This window comes from Pongo abelii, chromosome 3 (genome assembly GCF_028885655.2).
Source record: "Pongo abelii isolate AG06213 chromosome 3, NHGRI_mPonAbe1-v2.0_pri, whole genome shotgun sequence".
NCBI classification, from domain to species: domain Eukaryota; kingdom Metazoa; phylum Chordata; class Mammalia; order Primates; family Hominidae; genus Pongo; species Pongo abelii.
In genome coordinates this window covers 120,486,502-120,513,691 of record NC_071988.2, presented here as the reverse complement: position 1 = coordinate 120,513,691, position 27,190 = coordinate 120,486,502, and the positions used below count along the sequence as shown (strand labels likewise).

The following is a 27,190-nucleotide window of genomic DNA, read 5'->3' as shown; positions in this document are numbered from 1 at the left end:
CTTCAATTCCACCTCCTGTATTAATGTTTTAAAATAATCAACAATGAGTAATAAGTTTTCAAAATTTCACCTGATACACAAAAATATCATATTCCTTCATTTCCATTCCTCCAACTTGAGTAAAAACTTCATCCCCCGTACACATTAAAGAACGCACTAAAAACAATAAAAATACTGGATCAACGTTATTAGAGATAACTGTATGTTTGTCTAAGAACTCTGTCCTGTTCACTATTCTGTTGATGACATCAAGATTTGGAGAGACTGGGGAGGGTTGCAGGTAGTACACTGGTAATAAAGTTGATATGGTAATGATTTAACCAGAAGGCTGTTTGCCCATTTATTAACAGTTTGTTAACAACTCCAACAAGATGCTGTTAACAGCTTTCCTTTCCTTTTTTTTTTTTTTCTTCTTTTTTTGAAATGGATTCTCACTCTGTTGCCCAAGCTGGAATGCAGTGGCACAATCCACTTCCCAGGTTCCAGCAACTCTCCTGCCTCAGCCTCCTGAGTAGCTGGGATTACAGGCACCCGCCACCACACCTGGCTAATTTTTGTATTTTTATTAGAGACAGGGTTTCACCATGTTGGCCGGGCTGGTCTTGAACTCTTGACCTCAAGTGATCTGCCAATCTCAGCCTCCCAAGGTGCTGGGACTACAGGAGTGAGCCACCATGCCCAGCTCCTTTCCTTCTCTTATCCCCATAAAATACTGATTAAACAAAAAAGCCTCAATAAGTTGTTCATATGTACAAAGACAGACAGCCTGAGAAAAATCCTCCAGAAATACACCCCTACCCATTACTACAATAGTAAGAAATCTGGAAATCACCAAAATCCAACAGAATTAGTTACATAAATTATAATACTATAGAATATAATACATAGCCATTAAAAGAATGAGGTAAATCTATGTCTGTAGGTACATACGCTAACTTGAAAAGATCTCTATGATAGTTGAAAAAAACAGCCCAGTTACACATTAAAAATATTATGATTACATTTAACCTAATTTAACACATACACATACGTGTGTACATTAATGCACAGGAGAGAGAAAAAACCTAAATGGCAATGGGATATCTCTAGACAGAAGAGAGAGATAAGAGGGGAGGCAAGTGTAAAGGAGGATAACACATTTTTCATTCATAATCTTCAGTTTTAATTTTTTATAAGGAGAACGTAATATTTATGTAGTGGAAAGAATTTTAAAAATAGAATAAAAGTTGCACTAAAAAACCATCTGCACAGTCCTCTTCATTTATCAGGCAAAGAAAAGGAAGATAAATGACAGAAGAAACAAAAGATGCTAACCAATCATCTGGTCTATCACCACCAAGAGATCCCCAGATCATCCTTCTATCCATTACTGCTAACAACCAAAGCTAACTCAGGTAGAACAGAGGCAACCTGGAAGGTACAAGGAATGCATAGAACTGCAGCGCCCAGTCATTCCTGGCCCATCAACGCACAGGACTGCCAACAGGTGCTCAACACTGAGGCTGACCTGCATCGATGGCTTGCATCAGGCACTCATATGTGGTCTGAACAAGTTTCCGTGCTCCATCATCCACTTCTCCAACAAAAAATGTCTCATTCAGGTCCCCATGATAACCATTGCGATAAAGAGTGATGTCCACTGCAAGAGAATGTGCAAATATAAAGACCATACTTATTTTCATTTCAAAATTCAAGTGTTTTTCCAACATGACAGCATCTAGCAACTTAATGAAAAAGATAACTTCTGCATTCTCAAATTAGACACCAATGGATAGATAGTTATTGCCCAACAGAAGCTCCCTGAGTGTAATGTAACTGAACTCACTGTGGAGAGCAGGAATATGGCCATGTAACATAAGACAGATAGTGGATTTGTATACTCTTATAGTAATTGTATCACTTGTGGCAAAAGAAAAATGTATGTGGGACACAATCATGCAAGATAAATTACCAGAGTTAGTAACATTAAATTGAAGACTTTGCTACATTGCTACAAAATACCATTTTCACTTATCTTTTACAAGTTCCTTACTCCTGCTAGGGAATAACAGAAAAATTTACACTGCTCTACACCTGTTTTTTTAAAACTCATTTGCTTTTCTCTTATTTGTGAATATTCATTCTTCTCTTTGTCCCCATGTTTAAGAATACAGATTACTATTATACTATATACTATATACTATTATACCATTATAATGTATCTAGAGAGCACATTGAGTATTTTTAAACCACATATTTCAATCAACCTGTAACATCACAATATAGATATTTTGGTTCTAGCACAACACATACATTCCTGAAAAACCTCACACATTCTGCATATAATAAAAATAACAGGGTTTATATTTGAAAAACAGGGTTGGCCTCAAAACCTATGGAACTTTATGAACAGATACCCTAACTAAAGCAGTAGCAATTCTAATAAAAATAGTGTCACAGTTAAATTTCGGCTATCATTCACAGCTAGCATCACAATCAGTCAATTATCTGCAGCCTCTAACATGCTCATGCTTCCTCATTTGATAGGCAGTTCCTTTAAGATATCTTATTAACAAAGAGTCTAATTTCATCAATATTAAAATACCATCTAGGCCAGGCACAGTGGCTCATGCCTGTAATCCCAAGACTTTGGGAGGCCAAGGTGGGCAGATGCTTCAGTCCAGGAGTTTGAGACCAGCCTGGGCAACATGGCAAAACCCCATCTCTACAAAAAATACAAAAAATGAGCTGGGCATGGTAGCAATGAGCCTGCAGTCTCATCTACTTCTGAGGTGGGAGGATCACCTAAGCCAGGGAAGTCAAGACTGCAGTGAGCCATGATGGTGCCACTGCACTCGAGCCTGGGTGACGGTGAGACCCTGTCTCCAAAAAATAAAATAATACACAAAACAAAAACAAATACCATCTAGGAAAGCCTTCATTAATGTCTTTTAAACTACTTCCTCTACTCTCTATACTTGTAACTTCCCAAGGTAGCTTAACATAGGGGTCTTTAAAGCTACTTCCACTCAAGTAAGACGCTTCTGCAAGATTTTCAGCTTTCCTTTGGGTCTTCATATATTATGAAGTGTTTTCCTGTATCTATAACAAAGCCTGCCCTGGTCTCTTCAAAACCATTAGTGAACTTCTGGGGGAAAAAAACTAGACTCCACATTTCACTGACATCTTTGACCTATTTACCAATCACATATGAGATAAGCATTAAAGAAATACACACTGCACCAAACACATCACACCGGAAGTATCTTAAAAGCAACATGCACAAAACCGTAAGAGAGCTTTCCGTAGATTTAAGAGTTAGTGATACTGAATTTTAAAAAGGAAAAAGTTTAACTACAGGAAGCAAGTCAAGAAAACACAAGTCACTGTCAGATTCCCCAAGCTTTGTTGTTTCTTTGCCCATGGTGATGAAAGTAGCATATTTTTCTTACCATTAACAATGTCACCTTCTTGCAAGGGCCGTCTGTCTGGTATTCCATGGCAAATGACTTCATTCACTGAGGTACAACAAGACTTTGGGAAATTATAATAATTCAGGGGAGAAGGGTAGCAATTTCTTGCAATACATGCCTATAATACAGAAAAAATAATTTGGAATATACGAAAGAAAAAATCTGTATGAAATTACAGATTTTAAAATTTGAAAAATGTGAAAAAAGTTGGACACATGCCACTATAAAGAACTCAGTATTTTATTTTAGTAATAGTAGTGGATATTATCTTAAACAATATACAACAGGGTTTGTGCCAGTCAGGTACACATACACAAACCAGTTTACTGGTAACTGCACAAAGGAAAAGTAAAATGACATACAGGTTAAGTATTCCTAATCCAAAAATCTGAAATCCTCCAAAATCTGAAACTTTCTGAACACCGACAGGACATTCAAAGAAATGCCCATTGGAGCATTTAGAATTTCAAATTTGAAATTACAGATGCTTAACCAGTTATGTATAATACAAATATTCCAAAATCCAAAAAAATTCAAAATCCAAAACACTTCTGGTCCAAAGCATTTCAGATAAGGGATACTCAACCTCTATAACAAATATATATATAAATATTACCACATACGAAGATTTTACTTTAGAATTAACTAGTCCTTATGAAAAATGTTAAAGTAAAAATAAAATATTTGAAGTAAATATTAACAAGCATTTTTGATGTAATTATAATTCTTATGTTGAAACAAGCCTGTATCACTATGACCCAAAAATGACTACTACTAGTATAATTAAGAAATGGTAAAGTACTTCCAGATATTTTAATAACCACATTCAGTGGAACAACAAAAGAACTCTTACAGAAAAACATGGTCTGCTCTCCATAACAAGTCTTACTTTACTGGAGGCTTTTACACAGTGGCAATCACAGCACACATAATTTCTGTTTCCAACCTGCTCTAGTCTTCAGGCTAATATTTTTTAATGGTTGCACAATATACCATTTGCAGAATATGTAGAATATACCATAATTTTACCAGCTATACCATTCTTACTGAAAATCTAAATTAATATGAAGTTTCCTCAATTACCAAAAAAAAAAAAAAATCTTACAACCAATAACTACATTTGTGGCTTTTCCCTCATTTAGGAATATACTTCTCTACTTCTCATAGCATTACAAAGAACAGTTTAGAGCATACAGAATTAGACTTTCTAGATTGAAAATGCCAATTCCATCACTTACAAGTTATGTAACTTTTACCAATTTAATTAATTAACCTCTCTCTTCCTCAATTTCCTTACCTATAAAATGGAGATTACAATAGTACCTACCCTCAAGAGGTTGTTGGTAAAATTAATGAGTTAATGTAAAAGAAGCACTTGAGCACCTGGCCCACAGAGCATACTCAAAATGCTATTATTGCATACGATACATCTTATACTAACATATGAAACAATACCCAAAAGTCAGGATTAATAAGATTCTGAATAAAAAATTTATAAACATTTTCATAGCTCAAGATAGACTGTCAAATCCTTCCAAAAGGGTTCTTCCAATTTACAATACCATCACCAAGCAGAAGAGAGGACCAGTTTCATCGTTTCCACACAAGCAATGCATATAAACATCTTTAAAATAAAAATTTACTAGGTCTTTATAATTTGTATTTGTTTACTAGAACACATGTGATCTGCTTTCCATGTATTAACTACTTATCACTCATTTTTTTTTTAATTCATATGATGTGTACACTCATCTAATAAAGTCTTAAGGTCTCTCTTTGATGGACAGACAATCTTTATTTATTTATTTTTAATTCCTATACTTACTACAAATATTTATCTGGATTGTTCATTGCCTTGAGGAAACATTTAACTAATCTACCATCAGAAGTCATATTCTTTTTTTTATTTCAGAATATTTGATGTCTGTAGTGGCAGGATTTATTTAAAGCAGATAAAATTAATCATTTTATAAAAGCTCAACTGAAATGCTTATTACGAATATCTTGTTTCAGAAACAAGATATTTCAAGCTTACCTCAGACCTTACTATCATAGATTCTTAAAGATGAGAATAATGACTGTTGAATGTTTTCCATATTTGAAACAAAGCAAAAATTTGCTTTCAAATGAGCTTACCCAAGTTACCTTAGACACTCAGAACTTAAGTCTACTTAATGTTTAAGTTCAAAGCTTCTAGTAATATAACAAAATTTCTCAAAGTAAAAAAGTGAAGTTCTTACTAAGTGTACAGCATGATCTATTTCTTCAGTAGTTACACCTGGTTTAATCATGCCGGCAGCAATATCCAAAACTTCTCTAGCAAGCTGTAAAAAAGGAACACTCAATACATTAAAAAAGACACAGAAATAGAAATCTATACCCTTTCTACTGTTTGACTGTGGAAGATTGGTAAAAATGAATCTCCCCTTGAATATTATAATTTTATAGAAAATATATAAACATATAATATGTAAATACATAAAAACAGACATTAATTTTATATAAAAATTGGGTTAACAAGCAAGCAGCAGTAAGCTTGGCTGATTTCTATGTGAAAATATACATCCTAAGAAATCTAAACTATCATCAACTGATAGAGGTAGTCTTCTCTCATTTCTATAATGGGGAAAAGTAGAGGAAAAGAAAAAAGAACAGATAAGCCTGGGCAACATAGTGAGATCCTGTCTCTTAAAAAAAAAAAAAAAAAAAAGTAGTCAGGTGTAGTGGCACACGCCTGTGATCCCAGCTACTCAGGAGGCTGAGGTGGAAGGATAGCTTGAACCCAGGAGTTTGGAGTTACAGTAAGCTATGAGCTATGATCTATATGATCTATGATTGTGCCACTGTACTCTAGCCTGAGTGACAGCAAGACCTTGTCTCAAAAAAAATAATAATAATAAAAATAGATGAATGAATTCCTCAAAGAATCACAGCAAGTCATAGGAATAGAAAGTTCTCCAGAATATCAAACAAAATCAGAATCAAATCACTTTTAAAGCACTGAATAGAAACCTTAAGAATCTTACCTAAATGAATAATATCAATGTATTATATTTTTCTTCAGAATAAATATGTGATTTCACCTGATGAGTACCAACCACTACTACCACTCATCATAGGTATTTCACAAAAAGGCCTACAGCATAACCCTCTGAGCCTTAAACTCTGTCCTATGTTATGACGACTTGTGAAAATAAAATGACAAAATGTTTTTAAATATCATTAAAAATTTCTTTTAAAAAAGAATACAGAAAATAAATGAAAAAGATTGTCATATAAATATAGACTATCCACCAGATTAATTCTGAAATAGGCTTTTAAGAAGAAAACTGTTGACTAAAATTATACACTAACAATAGTTTAATGAAAAGCATGGCTAAACCAGGCACAGTGGATCACACCTGTAATCCCAGCACTGTGGGAGGCGGAGGCGGGCAGATCACCTTACGTCAGGAGTTAGAGACCAGCCTGGCCAACATGGTGAAACCCTGTATCTACTAAAAATACAAAAAAAGGCCAGGCGTGGTGGCTCATGCCTGTAATCCCAGCATTTTGGGAGGCCGAGGTGGGCAGATCATGAGGTCAGGAGTTCGAGACCAGCCTGGGCAACATGGTGAAACTCCGTCTCTACTAAAAATACAAAAATTAGCCAGGTGTGGTGGCAGGCACCTGTAATCCTAGCTACTCAGGAGGCTGAGGCAGGAGAATCGCTTGAAACCAGAAGGTGGAGGTTGCAGTGAGTGGAGATCACGCCACTGTACTCCAGCCCGGGCGACAGAGTGAAACTCCACCTCAAAAAAAAGTTAAAAAGAAAAAAAAAAAGCATGGCTAGTCAGTCTAACAATATAACATTTGCTATCTTTATAAATCAGCAAACCACTGACTTCATGTCTAAGTACTGCTTAAACATTTCCTACCCCATGGCGAAAAAATAACTCTTACCCTACATACAAGTCGCATCCCTTCTACATCTTCAGATGAGAGTAATTTAATCTGAGAAGTACCTTTAAGAGCCTGTTCAGATTCAGACATTCCTGGAATGAAAATTCGATAAAACCAAAATGAATGCAAAGATGTAGTATTTATTTGCATAATTATATACCTGTGGCATAAAAACAGTAGTCTCACTGTTTCACACAACAGTAATTCATAATTTGGGATGGTCTAGGTTAGATTTTTTAAAAAAACATTTTCAACATCAAAGGGAAACTTGCTAAACCAACTGAAGAAAAAATTCTAAAGGATAAATTTTCAGACCTATGAGAAATCAGCCAATACTTATGAAGTACTTATTATATGCCAGGCAGTGTAATAATCAAACTCAGTAAATGATATACATTTGAAAAGTACCATAGAATTTACAAATTACTTTCATAATCATCTCATGAAGCAACTATACATCAACAACTGATGAATTAATTACACTATTTTCTGAAAAAGGAACCAAAGTTAAGTGTTTTTCAAACTCCAGTTTGTGACCTTTTATTGGGCTACACTGAACATTTTTTAAAAGTAAATAAATGGGACAGAAAATATTAAAACGGCATAACAAAGTATTATACTCATATTATATGGAGTAGGAATAAGTGCTGCCATGAAATCTTTGTTATTTACATACACATACAAAGATCATGTTATAAAAGCCATTTCTAACTATGAGTCATAGTCAAAAAAGTTTTTAAAATATTGCCCTAAAAATCTTCACTAATAAAATTCGTTAAAGTTTTACATACATGAAAAGTAATAAAGCCAGGATAGCAATTAACTCAAAATCTAACAAAAATAATGTCAACTTATCTTATTTACAAGTACTAATGGAAAAATTCCAAATAAAAATATTAACAAAAAAACATAATACATCAGGATGCAAGTGAGATTCATACCAGAAGGCAAGGATAGTTCAATACTGACAAATCTATTAATCCAATTCATCATTCATAAATAAAGTAAAAGTAAATAATCATCTAGGAGGGAAGTTAATTCTGATAACATGGCCAGCTACCACCTTGACATGATAAATATAAATCTCAAACTCAGAACCAACATCACAGAATACCCACTATCAGCACTATTATTTAACACTGTCCTGGCAATACTAGCAGATGCAATTAAACAAGAGAAAGAAATAAAACATATAAAACTAGAAAGGAAAAGACAAAATTCTTATCAATTTCAGGTATGATTATATATCTCTAGAACAGAAGAATCACCTGGTAAATGACTAGAAACACGAATTCAGCAAGTTGGCATATTGTAAAATAAATTTATCAAAATCAATAACTTTCCCACATACAAATAATCAGCTAAAAAATACAGAAGCTATTATGTACAAAAACAACTAAAAAGATAAAGTACCCAGGAATAAATTTAACAATAAAATCCCTACATGAAGAAAATCTGAAAACACCACTGAAAGACATAAAAGGAGTCAAATAAAATTTTAAAAACATACCCTGTTCCTGGACAGGAAGACTCAATATTGTAAAGATGTCAATTCTTCCAAAATTAATCTATAAATTTAATACTATCCCAATAAAAAAATGTCAACAGGATAATTTTGAGAACCAGACAAGCTAATTCTAAATTTCACATGGAAAAACAAACATGCAAGAATAGCCAGGAAAATTCTGAAAAAGAGGAAAGGTAGGGGCAACAAGGCCTACCAAATATTATACATTATATAGCTATGATAATTAAAAGTTTGGCAGTGGTACATGATTAGACAAATGGGTTAATGAAACAGAATAGAATCCAGAAATAGACCCAAAGACAAGTGAGAACGTAATACAACAATATAGGTTGCACTTCAAATCAATAAGGAAAGGCTGATTTTTTAAATAACTGGTGATATAATAACCAGGTATTCTTCTGAGAAAAAAAATTAAGCTGCATCCCTATTTAACTCCTTATGCCAAGTGAGTTTCAGATATACAAATGATTTCTATCATACATAAAAAAGACTGAAAAATGCTGGAAGAAAACATAGGAATATATTTTTTATAACTTCTGCACCAAAAAGGTCTTTCTAGGTCATAGAGCCATACACACTGTAAAATAAAACACTGATAAATTTTACTATGTTCGGATACTCAAAGTCTGTAATAAATGTAATGACAACACATAAATGGTCAATTGGTAAAAAACAGTTGTAAAAACATACATCAAAAGGTTATTTTCGTTAATATACTAAGAACATTTATAAATCAATATGGAAAAAACTAGTACTCTAACAGGGAAAAAAAGGCTAAGGATATGAATAAACATTTCAAAAGGGAAGAAAATATAAATGACTTTAATATATGAAAAGATGCTCAACCTTACTCAAAATTTTAAAATGCAGATTAAAATAACAGCAAAATAACATTTTTCGTCTTTCAGATTAGCAAAGATCATAAAGCTCTATAACACACTATGCTGTGAAAAATATAGGAGAAAAGAGACATCTATGTATTTTTAATGGAAGTAACAACTGGAAAAATCTCTGAAATTTGTAATATCTCTCAGAATCAAAAATGTATATATCCTTTGATCCAGCTATATTTTAGACTATCAACCTACAGAAATACTTTGACACATGGACAAAGATATAAATACAAGAGTAGTTACTGCAGTCAAATTGCAACAAATTTGCAGTCAAATTACAATAAGCAAAAACCTCGAAATGATCTAAACACTCAGTAGTAAGAACCTGGCTTAAGAAATATGATACATCCACATAACCAAATACTTCATTCACTAAAAAGGAGGTGGCTTTATATGACACATTTGTAAGACATATTAAGCGAATACAGGAAGGTGAAAAGGTATATATAGTTTTTTCCATTTGTGTATAGATGGCAGAGATGGGGTCCTAATGTGTTTACATATATAGAATATTTCTGAAAAGTTCTGTACATAAAGAGGAATAGCAGTTACCTCTAAGGACTAGAACTTACTTTAACTGCATAACATTTGTTAGAATTTACCTTGTCTATGCTTGTTTTTCTAAAATACAAGCTAATACTACATTTAAGATTAAACAGAAAAATAATGAAATTATATATCTTCAACAGTATGCTATCGTTTAGACTACCTTTCCCTTAAATTTTTCTGAAATAGTAGGGTTTAACTAAAATTTAAAAATGATATTCATAAGAATGTTGTGTAATACAGTTCCCCACTTCTTAGAGAACAAAGCAAGGATAGCTTAGCTTGCTAGATAAAACCACAAAATTGCTGAGAGTCAACCTTCTTTGACATGCAAAATCAGTAATTTCACAAAGTCTAAATTAATTATGTGTACAGGCCCTAAGGTCAGAGATTGTTCCACTGACCTGTGTTGCAAATTACCTATCTTCGCTGGGTGTCTCAGTATCATTATCTATAAAAATGGAGAAGACAACAGAACCTACCTCAGCAGTGTTGAAAGTGTTAAATGGAGTAACACGTGCAAAGAACTTAGCACAGTGCCTGACACATAGTTAAGCAAAAATAAATACCAGTTATTATTAGAGAACCATCATCATCATATCATTCTCATCATTACTATCACTATCACCACCATTACTACTTCTGTTAATGTTACAATCCAAAGTCTTTAGTTATGCATTCACTCAGGCCTCTACCATCTGCTTTTACCTAAATAGATATCGTTTAATTTAGATAGGAGAGAATATTAAAACTAAAACTGTTTTTTAGTAAGTCTAGAAGTTGTTTTAACAACATAAAATACAGTATTATTTTAAATATAGCCTTTAACAGCTACATAGCGTTTTCAGAGGTAGGTAGATTTCTAATGGGGGGCCAGAATCTTTAATTCTCTTCAATGTTCTAATGCTGCCTGAAAACACATTTATTAGAAGTCCAGCACTGAAAAATTTCTACAAGAAAAGCATTCCTTCCCTTTGCAGTAGTCATCAAGCCCACAAATTGAAAAATGAAGAATCAACATAGCAGAGCTTACCTAAGGGATGATCAGCATAATCTGGTCTTTGAATATAACTTGGCACTGGCCTTGTTGGCATCTAAAAACATCAAAGTTAGTTAAAACTGATTTACCAACAACAAATAAATAAAACGGGGGGAGAAAAAAGTCCATTCAAAAGTTTTTAGAGGTTTTAAATGGCATCTTAAATATTATAGCAGATATATGTTTCATTAAGATTATGCTTTACTTTTCCTAGTGGTAATGCCACCCCTTTTTCAGGGTATTTTAGAAAGGGGGAAAGTCGCCAAGGCCACTAAGTATTTAAGATTAGACAGAGACTAGTAACAAGACACCCATGTTACTCCAAACAAATTGGCAAGCTAACAACAATAAAATCATGTCTCAAAGTACATATATACCAGCATGTTCCTAGTCATTATCTCTGGGAGGCAGAATTAAGGAGATTTTTGTTATGCTTTTCCTATTTTTCCAAATTTTAAAGATTAAAGATGTATTCCCTTTATAAAAAGAAAATCATCAGTAAAGAGAATTTAAATATTTAAGGGTGACACATAGATTTCAACTTGAATGAATTCTTACATTAAAACTCCAAGTCCTATCTGCCAAGAATAGAGGAAGGGAAAAGAGTGGCAGAAAAGCCATACCTAAATTAAGGGAGAAATATATCATAATAAAATAACTTTAGAAAAGTGTAATACAGTCAGTCCTCCATATCTCCTGGTTCTACATCTGTTGACGCACAATCCGTGATATGGAAGGTTGACTTTAAGGGACTTGAGTGTCAGTGGATTTTGGTAACTGTATGGGGAGTGAGGATGTCCTGGAACCAATCGTCCATAGGTATCAAGGGACGACTGTACACACTACCATCATGCCAGCGACAAAATATCTATTCTACCTTACCCTATGCTTCTTTTTAAAAGTTTTAATTCTTTCATCTAAAATTTTTCCCACTTCTTCCATGATTGCCAAACTACCAGCTCCCAAATGATGCACCATAAGAGCTCAAGAGCTAAAATGCAAGTTCCTTTGTAAACAACACAATTCTGATTATATGATTCACTACTGGAAAACAAATTACGAGTATCATTTTTGGAAAATTCAAAATTGGAATGTTTTTTTTATTACCTTATTTACTCACCAGTGGATAATGTGGTCTGAGTTTACCAGTATATCGATAACCTGCCCATGGATCAGTATTAATATCACCTTCCACAGTCCAGGAAGACACTTCTCGCTTTGCCTTTTCATCTTCTGGGAGACGGAGGAATAGATGTGAGAGGAAAGACGAGAAGGAGAGAAAGGAATGTTTCAGTGTTCAAGCTAATGAGCAGCAGCATACTTTGAATATCTCTTGTTTAAAACCAAGCCAACAAGCCCAGGCACAAAAATCCACCAAACTTTTACCCTAATCTAAATCACCAAAGCAACTGCTTTACTGCTATATTCAAAACCCTTATAACTCCTTTTTGAAGATCTAAAGGTCTTGGAAGAAAAAAACTCCATGTAAACATACACTAAGTTTTTACATAATATCGAACAGGAACAGCTCATAGGCAGCTTTTCTAAATGTATTCTGGCCACATCAATTTATAGAAAGCCCATTTTAAAATATGAAACATAAGCCCTAGTAAAACCTACCCAACTGAGATCAGATGTTACAAATGAATTATGTTCTTACTAAAAGAAGAGATCCTAACTAATCCCAAAGCAAATTTAAAATCAAAAATAATTATTTCTCACAAAGCTGATCAATTGCTTTCAAGTCAATATTTCAAATTGCTTTGAAAACTTTATGATCATCATTTGCCTCTTTTCAGAAAGGGGTAAAGGAAAGAGGCAGGAAAGAGGCAGGAAAAAGGCAAAGACAAGGGAGGGAACAGTCTGTTTAAAGTTCAGCAGAAAAATTAACAATCACATCCATACACACAATCATGTCAGTTACTAATCTTATGTGTGCTGACTGAAATATACGCAAGAATTCTACTCACATAGAAGACACTCTTTGGTGCCTGTGATGTCAACATACTGGCTGCACCTCTTATCCACATAGTAAAATACAACTCTTATCCACATAGTAAAATAAGACTTTAAATAGCAGGAATACAAGTCCCTCGTAGACCAAGTATTGGCCTAAACATCTCCCAGTGCACTCAGACCTTTTCCTGATTATTGTCATTCTACCATAGGTTTTAAAAGTCAAACTTCAAACTGATTTTAGAAGTGTCAAAAAAATAATAATAATGATTAACTCCCCTCTTAAACAATCTATTTAAAATACAAAATAAAGGAAACTAGATGGAATCATAAAATGTTAAACTTAGAGAGGATCTTAAAGACAATATAGTGTTGTTTATTGTACATATGAGGAAACAGAGACTGTGTGGTTCACATGAGCTGTGACACAAGAATGCCAGCCCCAGTCCAGTACTCTTAAAGAGCATGTGGCTAACTCTGGAAAGGCCCTTAAGGTACAATTGACAAGAATGCAAAAATATAGAAAATCCATTCATATTACTTTGGAAGAGAATATATTTATACCATTACATATAAAGGAATAGAAAGATACCATGCTATTGAATTTTAAAATATCTTTCTCCCCTCTGCAATTCAAGAAAGCCACTGTGAATGTTAATATCAATAGGAAAACTTTCTCATCACAGGACAAAAACTTCATTCATTGCTAGTTGGGTCAAACATGACAGAAAACAGTTCAAAATGGGGGTCAACCGAGTCTGCTTCAGCTATGAAGTGTATCAAGTGATTTTGTCTGAAACATGAACCTCAAGAATAACTTTCTCCCAAAACCTAGGAGAGAATAGCAATCAAGACGCAGGCTTTTTGCACTAGCATACTCCTGGGGAGGGGAACAGGAGAAGGTGAGGGTGTAAAAATCTTTTTTTTTTTCTTTTTATTATTATTATTATTATTATTATTATTATTATACATATGTAAAAATCTTTTAAAGCTTCCTGTTGCTCTAGATTTTACCCTTTCACAGTCTATATTCAAAAGAGAATTTAGGTACAGGTGCAGCAGCCCACGCCTGTAATACCAGCACTTGGGAGGCCAAGGCAGGTGGACTGCTTGAGCTCAGAAGTTCAAGACTAGCTTGGACAACATGGAAAAACCCGTCTCCACAAAAAACACGAAACTTAGCTGGGCATGGTGGCGCAGGCCTGTAGTCCCAACTACTCGGAAGGCTGAGGTGAGATAGAGGGATTGCTCGAGCCCAGGAGGTTAAGGCTGCAGTGAGCCACGATTGCACCACTGCACTCCAGCCTGGGCAACAGAGGAACACCCTGTCTCAAAAAAAAAAAAAAAAGAATGTAAAGCAAACAAATAATATAACCCAAAACTACCAAGACAACTAAAGCTGAATATGGCAAGTTCTTCTCTCATCTCTACATACAATTTACTTAACGGAAAATTCACACTTGAAAAGAAAATTCGTTTACATTTTAGGATCAATTTGATCTGAGCCTTAGGTGCTAACCACATAACAGACCATTAATAAATCTGAATTGAGCTGATGATGGTAGCACAACTGCATAATAACTAGTCTTTTTGAAAAGACTGTACAACAACAGGGCAGTATAAATAAACATTTGTAAGCTGTCTTCCAAACATCACAATGCAGGTAGTGTCATAAGTACGTGATACATGCAAAGTCTGGCCCAAAGTTCATCACAGTCAGGCTTTATTCTTTAAAAAGTTGTATGCAGGCTGCTTCCTCTGGTCAGCTGACACAAAATAACTACACGTGTCTAAGCTTTGCATGGGACAGGATTTTCTGATCAAAATTCTGACTCAAGTCTTCCAGAGATGATTATTAGTTTTTGAGTACTTACTATGCATGGTACACATGCTAAGCACTTCTCATGGATTTCTTTATTTAATCCTCACACAAACCTATGATTCCAGCATCTTGGAGGTGAGACTTAGAGTAACCCATGGTCACAAAGTTTGGTGGAGCCAGTTTAAGACATTACATAACACTTTCTCTCTGTAATCCAAAAATCAGGCACACTAGTGTGAATGGGTAGGGGAGTGGAAGAAAAAGTATTACTTAGAGTTCTCTTATTAAATGCAGCTTTTATACCTTAATTTTGGCTATTCAAGATACTTGTCAAATTCTTCCACCTTTACTTCAGGAAAATGAGAAACAAACACACTGAATATGCCAGCGATACATTAAAAAGTGTAAAATAATACAGACTTGAGATGTGAAATGCTACAACTTCTACAGATCATACTAAAAGTAAATGCTGCTTAAGGTACACTGTGACAGAAGATACAGTATTAAAAACATGCACCCAAGAATCAGCATTATGTGCTTTTAATTAAGGACTTCACCATCTGAATGATCTTCTTTACTATGACAAGTAAAAAAAAAAAAAAAAATCTACCTTTGAGTCATTTAACTCGCTTGAAAATTTCCTAAGGCCTGCATAAAAAAATTAAGCTTCTATGATTAAGCAAACTCCAGATCCAGATGTTTCAGTGGTGAATTCTATCAAACATTTAAAGAAGAAATATCAATTCTACACAATCTCTTCCAGAAAATAGAAGTGGGAAATATATCCCATTTTAAGAGTCCAGAATTGCTCCAATACCAAAACCAGTCAAATATATTAAAAGCAAATGATAGATCAATATCCCATATGAATATTAATCAGAGATCAGTAGACACTATACTAAAAAAAAAAAAAAAAACCTAACTATATCATCTCCATGACAAGAAATGCTTGCTATGTGTTATCTCACTATCGCTTCTTGGACTGAAGTGCTAACTTTAAAGATGCATTGGTTCCTTCCTAGTGTAACATTCTGTTTCCCCAGTGCTTTTCCTAATACTCTTCTTGTCTCTGGAGATCACCCTTCCCCACACCATTCCCTCCCTCTAGGACTGCCACTCAAAATTTACTGTAGTCAACTTATTACGATATCCTATATGGCCACCTGAGGATGATCTCTATCCACCACAGCCAAAGAGATTAAGAACAGCAGGCTCATCCACTGAAAAAAGTTATCCCAAAAGATCCAACAGAGCAACAGCTACAAGATGGCACCATACTAAACACTAGACGTATAAGTAAAATGCAAATAGCCTAAATAAAGTGTTGTAATAATTACCTTCTTTTTACATAGGGAACACCTGCTGTTTATTCCCTTGTAGTGTAAGTCAAAAGGAAATAGCCCTGCCCCTAAATATCCAGTATTGAAGAAACAGGCACACAACAATGAGTTAGCAAATCTGAGGGAGAGGCCCATTTTAAGCTTTTTTACTAACATACTGTTCAACCTCAACCCTTTATTATTTACCAATGCTTTAACTTCCTGGGTATAAAATGCCAGTAACTGGCTCAAAGAGCTCTGCAAAATACCTAACACATTAGAAATACAGGATGTATGTAATGCATGAATGAATAAAGTTAAGTGAGATTATTTAAATCCATCTCTAAACTTTGACAGAGGTAACAAATCAACAAGTCCCGTCTTTTATGCGTTGATAAACTTACACGGAGTCACACCATTTTTCCTCATCTCTAACCACATTTCTCCCACAACAGCCTAGCATGTCCATTAAATGTAGATGTCGCTTTATACAACTACAGAAAATGTGTCTTTTTAAAATTTGTATTTCCCTGTTCCTTCAAATGGTGGTTTGGCTGACCTCAATTAGATTTGTTTTGGTAAAAACAAACTACATTCAAACTTCATTAAATCAGCTAACTCCTAAAAAAAAAATACACAAGTAGATGAATATAAGACACCAAGATCAGGTATGTAGAAACAGAAACCTTATACGAAGAACCACGTAAATAAATAGCCACGTTATTTCCCACTTCAAATTAAATCAAGCTTTGATCCATCAGGATGGCAATGCTATATAGAACAGAAAGCCGTTGTCAACTTTCAGGCAACTGTGACAGGTTGTCTTAGACCAGCCACACTAATGACATGAATTTACAGGATAAATTAGCTGGAGCAAAAAAGGCTACGTGAATCTCAGCTACATCAGTGTGGCTGACAGTAATAGCTAAAGAGCAGCTAACAGTTTTACTTTGTAGTGTCACACAAAAAACTTCAAAAAAGAAAATTAAACATTAGACTGCAGGTAATAACATTACACCAAAAAACAAAGTAATATAGTTTTGAGTAGAAAAAGCAATACAAATTGAAACTAAAAGAAACCAAAAGGGACTGGTTAAATGAAGCCAAATCACTCGCATAACCCCTGACTACAAAATGCAAACACTTCCAGCAACATAACAGGGTGTCAAAAGATTAGAGCATCATCAGGTATGGCTCAAGCAAGATCCATCTATACTAACAACTATCTCATGTTTTCATGTTAAATATGTAATACAAGATTAAGATATTATTCAGACATATTTTATTTACATATCACAAAGATTTAAAATACGTCGTAATTCTAGTATTCAGGATTATACTTTCAGAACATTCAAATATACACTTTCAGAACTAGAAGAATTCTTGCTTTCTGGCACAAATGCCACTTCTAAGACAAATGGTATAAAAATTTGTGATTGTACTTACTTGCTTTCTTATGTAGTAACTTGTGAGTAGCCCAACTTCCTTTAAAACATTCCTAAAAGAACAAAAAAGGAAAATTAGTGTCAGGCCTTCCTTAATAAGAAACATTTTAAGGAATATTGTATATAAGCAAGAGTTATTGTAAACTATTTGCAAAAACCAAGACCTGTAACTTTGCAAATTAAATATTTGGGAAAAGTTTAAGAAATGACACCTGTTCAATATTCACTTCAAAAAGCAACCTAAACTTAATTTCAAATAAGCAAGGAATATTAGGCTAAATGTTATATAGTAGTCATAGTTATATTTCAATTTTATGTCAACAAACTATTATGAAGTATTTCAAAAGAATCATTAGACAATTAACCAATCATACACTGGAAAAAACTGCAAGAAAATTTTTGCAGATTCTTTTATTTATAGTAGTTAGATTCCCAATCAGTCATACACACTAAAATCACCCATGTGAGTAGTTACTATGTGACACAGCCCTGAGGCCATAAGCTGTGTGAGGGAAGGGATGGTATCAAAGTTTACCACTACTGCTCAGAGCCAAGCAGAGTGCCTGGCATGTGCTAGGGTTTCAGTAAATGCTTGATTGAATGATCAGAACTAATGAGTAACTAGAAAGACTGTTCATTTAGGAAAAAATGTTCATGTAACATATTTCAGGCACTAGTAAGAAGTGGCAAACTGGGAAAATGAATTCAAGTAATTAATTGAATTCAAGTAAGGAACTCAAGTAATAAAGAAAAAGAATAATTCAACCAGACATAGACTTTATTTATGTTTTGAGGTTGATGGCCTCTCCTTCAAAGAGTTCAAAGTTACTCAAATAAATTATTAAAAATGCTAAGAGAATTCACAAAGTCCTACAAATGTGTTATCTTTGTAGACATAAAACTAGTAAGACACGGATAAGAAGAAAGCTAAGAAAAAAAAGCATGTGAAAAAAAAATCCCTAGGACTACGCAGTTAACCAAATCGTATTACACTAAAGCTGCCTTCTGTAAAGGTTTGCCCAGGGGACTCTGAAAGATCAGTTTCTCCAACCTCAGCTAGAATCTTCACTACTTTCTCTTTACTCTTCCTGTAGCCTCCACAGCCCGCAACAGTTAAGCAAAGAAAATTCAGGTCATCCCTATCTCTACAACCTACAACCTAAACAGATTCTAAATGTATAAAAAGGTATCTACAACATTAGAGATTTTTCAGTTTTGAAGCTAAAACTGAGCTCAGTCTTTTGGGGAGGTTGGGTTAGTCTGGTAAGCAGAATAATGGCACTTCGAAGATGTCCACTTCCTATTCCTCAGAACCCAAGGAATGTGTAAATATGTTAGATTATATGACAAAGGTTGGGGGGGGGGGGGTTGACCTCTTGTCCCTTCCCTGAGTTTTCATTAACTGAACTCATACCGCAGGAAGAAAAACTAAAGTCTGTCAACACACCTGGAAGGACTTTTCACAAACCATGTCTGTTCTGCAGGCCTAAAAGACTGTCCCAGGCCACTTGTCCTTCAAGCCCACTGAGTTCCCCTAAAAATCATTTACAATCCCCATAAAAACATCCACATTTCCCCATCTCCTTTTCCCCTAAGAACTAGGGTATAAGCATCTGTATCCCAGTGGGTTATTAGACAATCATTCTGTGATTCTCCCCCATGCACACTAATAAATTTGTATACCATTTCTTATATTAATCTGATTTTTGTAAGTTGATTTTTCAGTGAACCTTCAGAGGGCAAAGGGGAAATTTTCCCTTGGGTCTACACAGCCATCATTAACTAATATTTTGAAATTCAGCATATTCATTGAAAAGTAGGTACTCAAATAGCCTTGTATTCTCCTCAGAGGATTTCAGAGTGCTTTATACTTGGTTCATGAAACATCCATCAAATTCTAGCTTTTTAACAAGAGGGCTGATAGAATTATTCTCATTAAATAAACTAAGGACTTGTCTCACAAAACAGATTCATTAGCTAAGGGCTTGTATTTCAAGATATATGAGCATAAAGTAACCAAAATATTCATAATAAACACCTCTCACCTCTGTAAGGACACCCATCTTTCTCTTCCTTACTGGGGCCATGAGGCAACCAAGTCATGGTCTTCAACATCATTAACGGTATCAAAACATTCCCACATCTCCTAAGAACTCTCTAAGCCTAAATAATGTTCCTTCTCTAAACCACAACTTCACTCTTTTTCTTCCTCTTATTCCCCAGTAGAAGAGGAATACTCAAAATCCTGAAAGACTATCCATTCTCTGAAGAGTTAATTTCTGACTCCTTAACTGGGCAATCTTTCCCTCCTCATCTCTAACAAATGAATCAAAGACCTAACTAACCTAGATTTAGAGTTCCCCAGGCAAACACCACACTTCCCAATCTCTTCCCTTTGTATAACCTGACCTACCTAATCCTAACACTCACCGTTATAACTGTGTCCTCAGAGGCTTTACCCATTCCATTAGGTCATTTCAAATGCTACTTTCTCTAAAAAATGTCCACACTTCACTCCACCCACAAGCTTAACATGTCACATGTACTTATTCAATACTCGCTGAAGAGCACCTTGTTTTACTACTTTATTCTCCACTTATTTAATAACACCAAAGCATTATTATAACTAGTAGGTAAAACTTTAGTTTTCAATCCAACACAACACGCTTTTTCTTTAGTACCAACAGGAATTTACTAAATTTAGGAGCTTATGAACCCAAAATATCTGAGACAGGTCTCAGTCACTTTAGAAAGTTTACTTTGCCAAAGTTAAGGATGCACCAGTGACAGCCTCAGGAGGTACTGATGACATGTGCCCAAGGTGGTCAGGGTACAGTTTGCTTTTATACATTTTAGGGAGACGTAATACATCAATGAATACATGTAAGACTTAACTGGTTCCATCTGGAAGGGTGGGACAACTCAAAGTGGGGAAGGAGCCTTCCAGGTAACAGGCAGATTTAAACATATTCTGATTGGCAATTGGTTGAAAGTGTTATTATCTGTAGAAAGGAATGTTTGGGTTAAGACAAGGGGTTGTGGAGACCAAGGTTTTTACCATGCAGATGAAGCCTCCAGGAAACGTAACAGGCTTCAGAGAAAATAGACTGTAAATATTTCTTATCAGACTCAAGGTCTGTGTTGATGCTAATGCTGGAAGGGTATAATGAGGCATGTCCAAATCCCACTTCCAGTCATGGCCTGAACCAGTCTTTCAGGTTAGAGTGCCCTGGCCAAGGAGGGAGAGGTGCATTCAGATGGCTGCTGGGGGCCAGCGTGGTGGGCAGTTCAAATTTTATTTTTTTGGTTTACAAGCTAAAATGGGATAGTGTGGTTCTCAGCTCTGGCTCCTCATTAAAATCCTATGAAATGCTTTTCTTTACAAATAAACAGCCATGTTATTCCCCACTTCAAATTCAATCAGAATCTCTGCGAATTTGCTATGTAGGTAATTCTTATTTATTTCCAGTACTGTGAATCACTGAAGAGGAAAAGAGTCAGAGGTAAGAGAAGGTGCTCTCATTTCACTTCTAGAACAAGTCATTTCCTACTGAAACCGCTACTGCAAAATTATACCTCAAACAGTGAAAGAGATCTGACCTAACCAACTCTGTCTTGCTTCCAACCTCCAAGCTGTCCTTGTTCATTCCTAGGCACAGGCCAAATTTGTTCATTCCTGGGCACAGGCCAAACTAACTTTGGGAGAAACTTAGTTTATAGTTTAAAACAGGGGTCCCCAAACCCCAGGCCATGGACTGCTACTGGTCAGTGGCCTGTTAGGAACCAGGCCGCACAGCAGGAGGTGAGCAGCAGATGGGCTGGCATTACCACATTACCGGGTAGAGCCTGAGCTCCACCTCCTGTCAGATCAGCAGTGGCATTAGATTCTCATAGCAGCGCACAAACTCTATTTTGAACTGCACATGCAAGGAGCCAGGTTGCACACTCCTTATGAGAATCTAATTCTTGAAGATCTGAGGTGGAACAGTTTCATCCTGAAACCATATCCCCACCACCCCCAAGTCCATGGAAAAATTGTCTTCCACAAAACTTTTCCCTGGTGCCAAACAGGTTAGGAACCACTTAAAACAAAGACAATAACAGCTCTTTGACAAACCAAACCCTTCTTCCTGGAGACCAGACTGCCTTTGTAGGACTAACAAATTAGCCAAAAGATTAGAAATTATGTTTCAGGAGTTATGCAGCTGGAGGCTACAAGATTCTGACCCTCCCCAAATTGCCCCTGGGGATAACAACACTATTGTAAAACCTACAATCAGTACTTGAAATATTTTGCAGACTCTGCACTTGATGGATCAGCTGCCATCACCCAGATCAGTAAACTGGCTCATGTGGTCTTGTGGCCCCCACCCAGGAACTGACTCGGCACAAGAGGACAGCTTTGACTCTCTATGATTTTATCTCCAACCCAACCAATCAGTACTCCCAACTCACTGCCCAGCCCCCAACCAAATTATCCGTAAAAACTCTGATCCCCTTGTAGCAGGAAGAGCCGCAGACAAAACCCCTCAGACACCAAGTTAAAGAAGAAAGGGGTTTATTTGGCCAGGAACATCGCAAGACTCCTGTCTCAAGAGCCGAGCTCTCCAAGTGAGCAATTCCTGTCCCTTTTAAAGGCTCGCAACTCTAAGGGTCATGACCCGCATGAGAGGGTCATCATCAATTGAGCAAGCAGGGGGTACATGACTGGGGGCTGCATGTACCGGTAATCACAAAGCAACACAACAGGACAGGGATTTTTACAGTGCTTTTCCATACAATGTCTGGAACCTATAGATAACCAGTTAGGTCAGGGGTTGATCTTTAACTACCGGGCCCAGGGCATGGCCCCAGGCTGTGGGCTTGTGGATTTCATTTCTGCCTTTTAGTTTTTACTTCTTTGGAGGCAGAAATTGGGCATAAGACAACATGAGGGGTAGTCTCCTCCCTTACCCAAATGCTTGGGGAGACTGATTTGAGTAATAAAACTCCCATCTCCCACACAGCTGGCTCTGCATGAATAAGTAACTCTTTCTCTACTGCAATTCCCTTGTCTTGATAAATCAGCTCTGTCTAGGCAGTGAGCAAGGTGAACCTGTTGTATGGTTATACTTAGTATCTATCAAATTAACCGATGCAACTAACTCCCACCTTATTTTAGGCCCCACTGACTTGCCAAACTACAACGGCTTCACAATATATCTCCTCAACTTGAACCTCTCTCAAATTCTTTCCTATTCCAAACCATCCTAAAGTAGTGGCTAGAATTAACATTAAATGGTTTTCATAATGTGACCACCCATAATGTGTCCTATTACCTTAAGATCCTGTATTACCTCTCTCTTTTCCACCATCTCAAATCTAACATCAATTCATGTTGATGAGAGTGTGAGCAAATAAGCACACCATACAATGTTAGCAAGAATGCTGAGTAGTCACCTGGTAACTAAAAGGATTTGTATGTATCAAGATAAAACATATATATAAGTACTCACAAATACTTAATATATAAACACATATACAAAGACAAAAAAAATACTTTGACCCAGTAGCTCAATTCCAAATAGTTAACCAAAGGAAATAATCTGACAAACGAGCAAAACATATGCAACTTAATGCTCACTACTATAGCATTACTTACAACTGTGAAAAAGAGAATTTAGATATACATCAATATAAAATAGGTTAAATTGTGATTTAACCATGCAAATGAATCTATGCAGTCATTAGAAGTAATGAAATTAGGTCGTGCTGCTCATGTCACTCAACACTGAGGCAGAGGAATTGGAGAAGGCCGCAACAGAGCAAAGGCGCTGGAAGGGACAGACCAGACACTAGATGTGGAGGAGGAGCAGGAGGAATCCAAAGCAGCAGCCTGTGCAGCAAGAAGCGGGTAGTGCCAGGTATCGTGTAACTGGGCCATATCCCACCACACTTCCAGCCCCTACACGTCCGCAACCTTCTCAGTGCCTGAGGTGAGGTCAGACGCGTTCTTTCAGGCTGAGGACAGGTTTGTGAGACACAAAAAGAAGGCAGCAGCAGCCGTGGGAGGGAAAAAAGCAGTCCCACAGCAAGGACTACACCGAGGGATGGGTGGAGTTCCGTGACAAGCGCATAGCCAAGAGCATGGCAGCCAGTCTACACAACATGCCTATGGGTGCCCACAGGTGCAGCCCCTTCCGTTATGACCTATGGAATCTCAAGTACTTGCACCGTTTCACCTGGTCCCACCACAGCGAGCACCTTGCCTTTGAGCGCCAGGTGCGCACACAGGCAGCACCTGAGAGTGGAGGTCACTCAGGCCAAGTGTGAGACCATCTTCTATCTTCGAAGTGTGGAACGGGGACAATGCTTTCTTGCTGCTGATGGAGATCTTGCTCACCCAGATGGCTCCTTGACATTTGCCCAACGTCCTACTGAGCAGGAACTGAGGGCCCGGAAAGCAGCACAGCCAGGGGGGTGTGAATGGGCTCACCTGGCAACTGCCTAGGACAAGGCCCACTCCAACAAAGCACTCCTGGCCAGGATCTTTGGAGCCCCGCCACCCTCAGAGAGCATGGAGGGACCTTCCCTGGTCAGGGACTCCTGAGGGCAAGGGAGGCCCCTTCCATCTCCTGGCCCTGGTCTGCTTCCTGTCTACCTCATAATAGAATGATCGTGACTACCCAGGCAGACATTTTATTGTGTTTCTCAGACCAGTGTCTCTGGTGAGGGCCCAAACGTGGAAGTTTTGTGGGCTTCCACTATTCCCCCATCTGAACTCCTATACATGCCTGGCTAATTCATACTGTCATACTAGCATGATTATGACTACTGCATATGCTTGTTTTGACTCTTGGTTGCCTACTGCTATAGGGTCCTCTTAGAATCCCACTTCCTGACCCCAGGAAGGGCCTTATAAGGCATGAAGAAGTTCTCCTACAAAGTTTCTTAAATCCATAAAGGATTTATCATTCCCCGGTTAAATGTTAGTATGTGTATATTCCCAGGCTGCTCCAGCTTGTTCCGGTAGGTTGAGATAAGGCTAAATGAGTCCCAGATCAGGATACATGCCATTCCTTATTTGGGAACCCCTCTGACCTCTCATCACTAACTTTTTCTTTTCTTTATCCTCTTTCCCTTCTTCCTATTTAGGAAAGTTTTAAATTATTAGCCAATCCAGTTAAGTTTAGAGTGTGAGGTCCCATCCCAGCCAATGGGAACGGGACACAGCCACAGGGGATTGTGTCAGGATGTAAAGGTTATAAATGTCCCCGTCTCCTTTGTTTGGTGTGCTCTCGTGGCTGGACTGCTGGTGAGTGCACCCTTTCTGCAGAAAGTAAACTAGCCTCGCTGACAGATCCTTTGTCTCGGTGTTGGTTTCTTTACAACATCGAACTCCCATGCCCATCAATTTTGTGGCACGTATGGGGACACTGTTTCCCCTCCAGTCCTTGGCCCTCTCTTTTGGGGAGGCACCCAGCCACCCTGTTGCGGCAGCCCCAGGGAGATAGCCAGGGCTCACCCGGTGCGAGGAATACATCTGGATTCTCAGCAATGCAGGGGACAAGGAGACTTTTAAAAACCGTGGGACCAGGAGACCTTGTGCATGAGCCAAGGCAGGAAAAACTGCTAGAGGACGGCAAAGTACTTCTTTGGTGGTCCTTCCTTGAAGGGAATATGTGTGATGTATGTGAGTGAATGATTGTGGTTGAGAGAAAGTGACAGTAAGATGAATGTGGATTATCTTCAGAACAGGGAACAGACGGGAGAAAGTTATCTCCAGGGAACTGAGAATACAGGCAATAAGAAACTAAGACTAAAAAGGGGAAGGCTAATCCCCGGGGAAAAGGAGGAAATACATTTGAGCAGACAAGATATCCCTGAGCTGGAGGATCTGGGGGATTGCGTCTACTGGGAAAAAGTCTCACCCAACATGGGGAATACTTCTAGTAGGCCTGGAACTGGAAACAAGGCCAGAGACGAAGGAGGCAAGAATGACTGAATCCCTCCTGATAGTCCTTTAGGACTTATGCTTACACACTGGAAAGAAAATGAAAGGACTAAACACAAGAAAAAGCAACTAATGATCAAGTATTGTTGCTTTCTGTGGACCCAAGAGCCAATTTTAAAACCTGCTGTTTTCTGGCCAAAATATGGTTCGAATGAAGACTGGGTCTGCCAGCTTCTAATACTGTATGTTAGTAGCAAAAGTGCTATGTCTTCAGAAGAGATACACTATGCCATGTGCTGGCAGCTGGGGCCAGTTTCTCTTTATCCCCTAAGGGATCTGAAGCAAGGGATGGAGGAGGGTAAAAAGAGAATATCCAGTGGGATCCCCTAAACCATCTTCCTCTGTTTCTAGTCCCGCCTCCTCCTCCTCAGGCAGCGGTTAGTCCCACCTCCTCCTCAGGTGGTAGTCCCCGCCTCCTCCTCCTCAGGCTCCGGAGGCAGAAGCCTCTGATATCTCCTTAAAAAGAGGGCTTCAGAGAGAGATAGAACAATGTAGAAGGGATATTCAAAATTTTCCCTTTCCCTGCGCTTCCGAAGAGCTGGCTTCTCAGCTCTTCCCTCTAAAGGAGGTGCCACAGGGTAGGGGTACAACTGGATTCATGAACACCCCTTTAACCACCTCTGAAGTCCGAGGTCTAAAGAAAGAGCTTAAGCCTTTGCTAGATGACCCAGAGAGAGTAGCAGAGCAAACTGACCAGTTTTTAGGTTCCAAACTATGTACTTGGACTGAATTAATGTCAATCCTGGGTATCCTCTTTTCAAAGGAAGAGCGGAACATGATCCGCAGAGCTACTGGGGCCTGGGAACGTGATTACCCTGCCGGTCAAAATATTCCAGCAGCGGATGTTACATTTCCTGCTCGGGACCCACAATGGAATAAGAATAATGCTGTTCACCAGGAGAATATGAGGGATCTACAAGAATTAATTGTAAAAGGTATCAAGGAGTCTGCACCCAGACCCCAAAACCTCACTAAGGGCTTTGATGAACAACAAGAGAAAGATGAGGGACCTATGCACTTTTTAGACTAAGGGAGCAGATGAGAAGATATGCTGATTTAGATCCTGACAGTCCACTAGGACAAGGTATGTTAAAATTACATTTTGTTACCAATAGTTGGCCAGATATCGCGAGGAAGCTACAAAAGATAGAGAGGTGGAAAAATAGGTCAATTGAAGAACTTTTAGAAGCAGCAGAGAAAGCATACGTGGGAAGGGATGAAGACAGACAAAAGCAAAAGGCAAAAATTTTTTGGC

At 37.2% G+C, this 27,190-nt stretch overlaps 1 protein-coding gene across 5 annotated transcripts in view; it reads right to left on the bottom strand.

Annotated features, from left to right (window-relative positions):
• METAP1 (methionyl aminopeptidase 1) overlaps positions 1-27,190 on the bottom strand; it is a 66,852-nt gene that overhangs the window by 16,095 nt on the left and 23,567 nt on the right. For 4 of the 5 annotated variants that reach the window (XM_054553214.2, XM_063722660.1, NM_001132045.1 and 1 more), the window contains 7 exon segments: positions 17,944-17,995; positions 12,521-12,633; positions 11,395-11,455; positions 7,395-7,486; positions 5,693-5,776; positions 3,432-3,570; positions 1,508-1,639 (listed from right to left, as the gene is read on the bottom strand). In XM_054553214.2, coding sequence (XP_054409189.1) covers positions 1,508-1,639; positions 3,432-3,570; positions 5,693-5,776; positions 7,395-7,486; positions 11,395-11,455; positions 12,521-12,633; positions 17,944-17,995 — 673 coding nt within the window. 5 annotated transcript variants of the gene reach the window in all.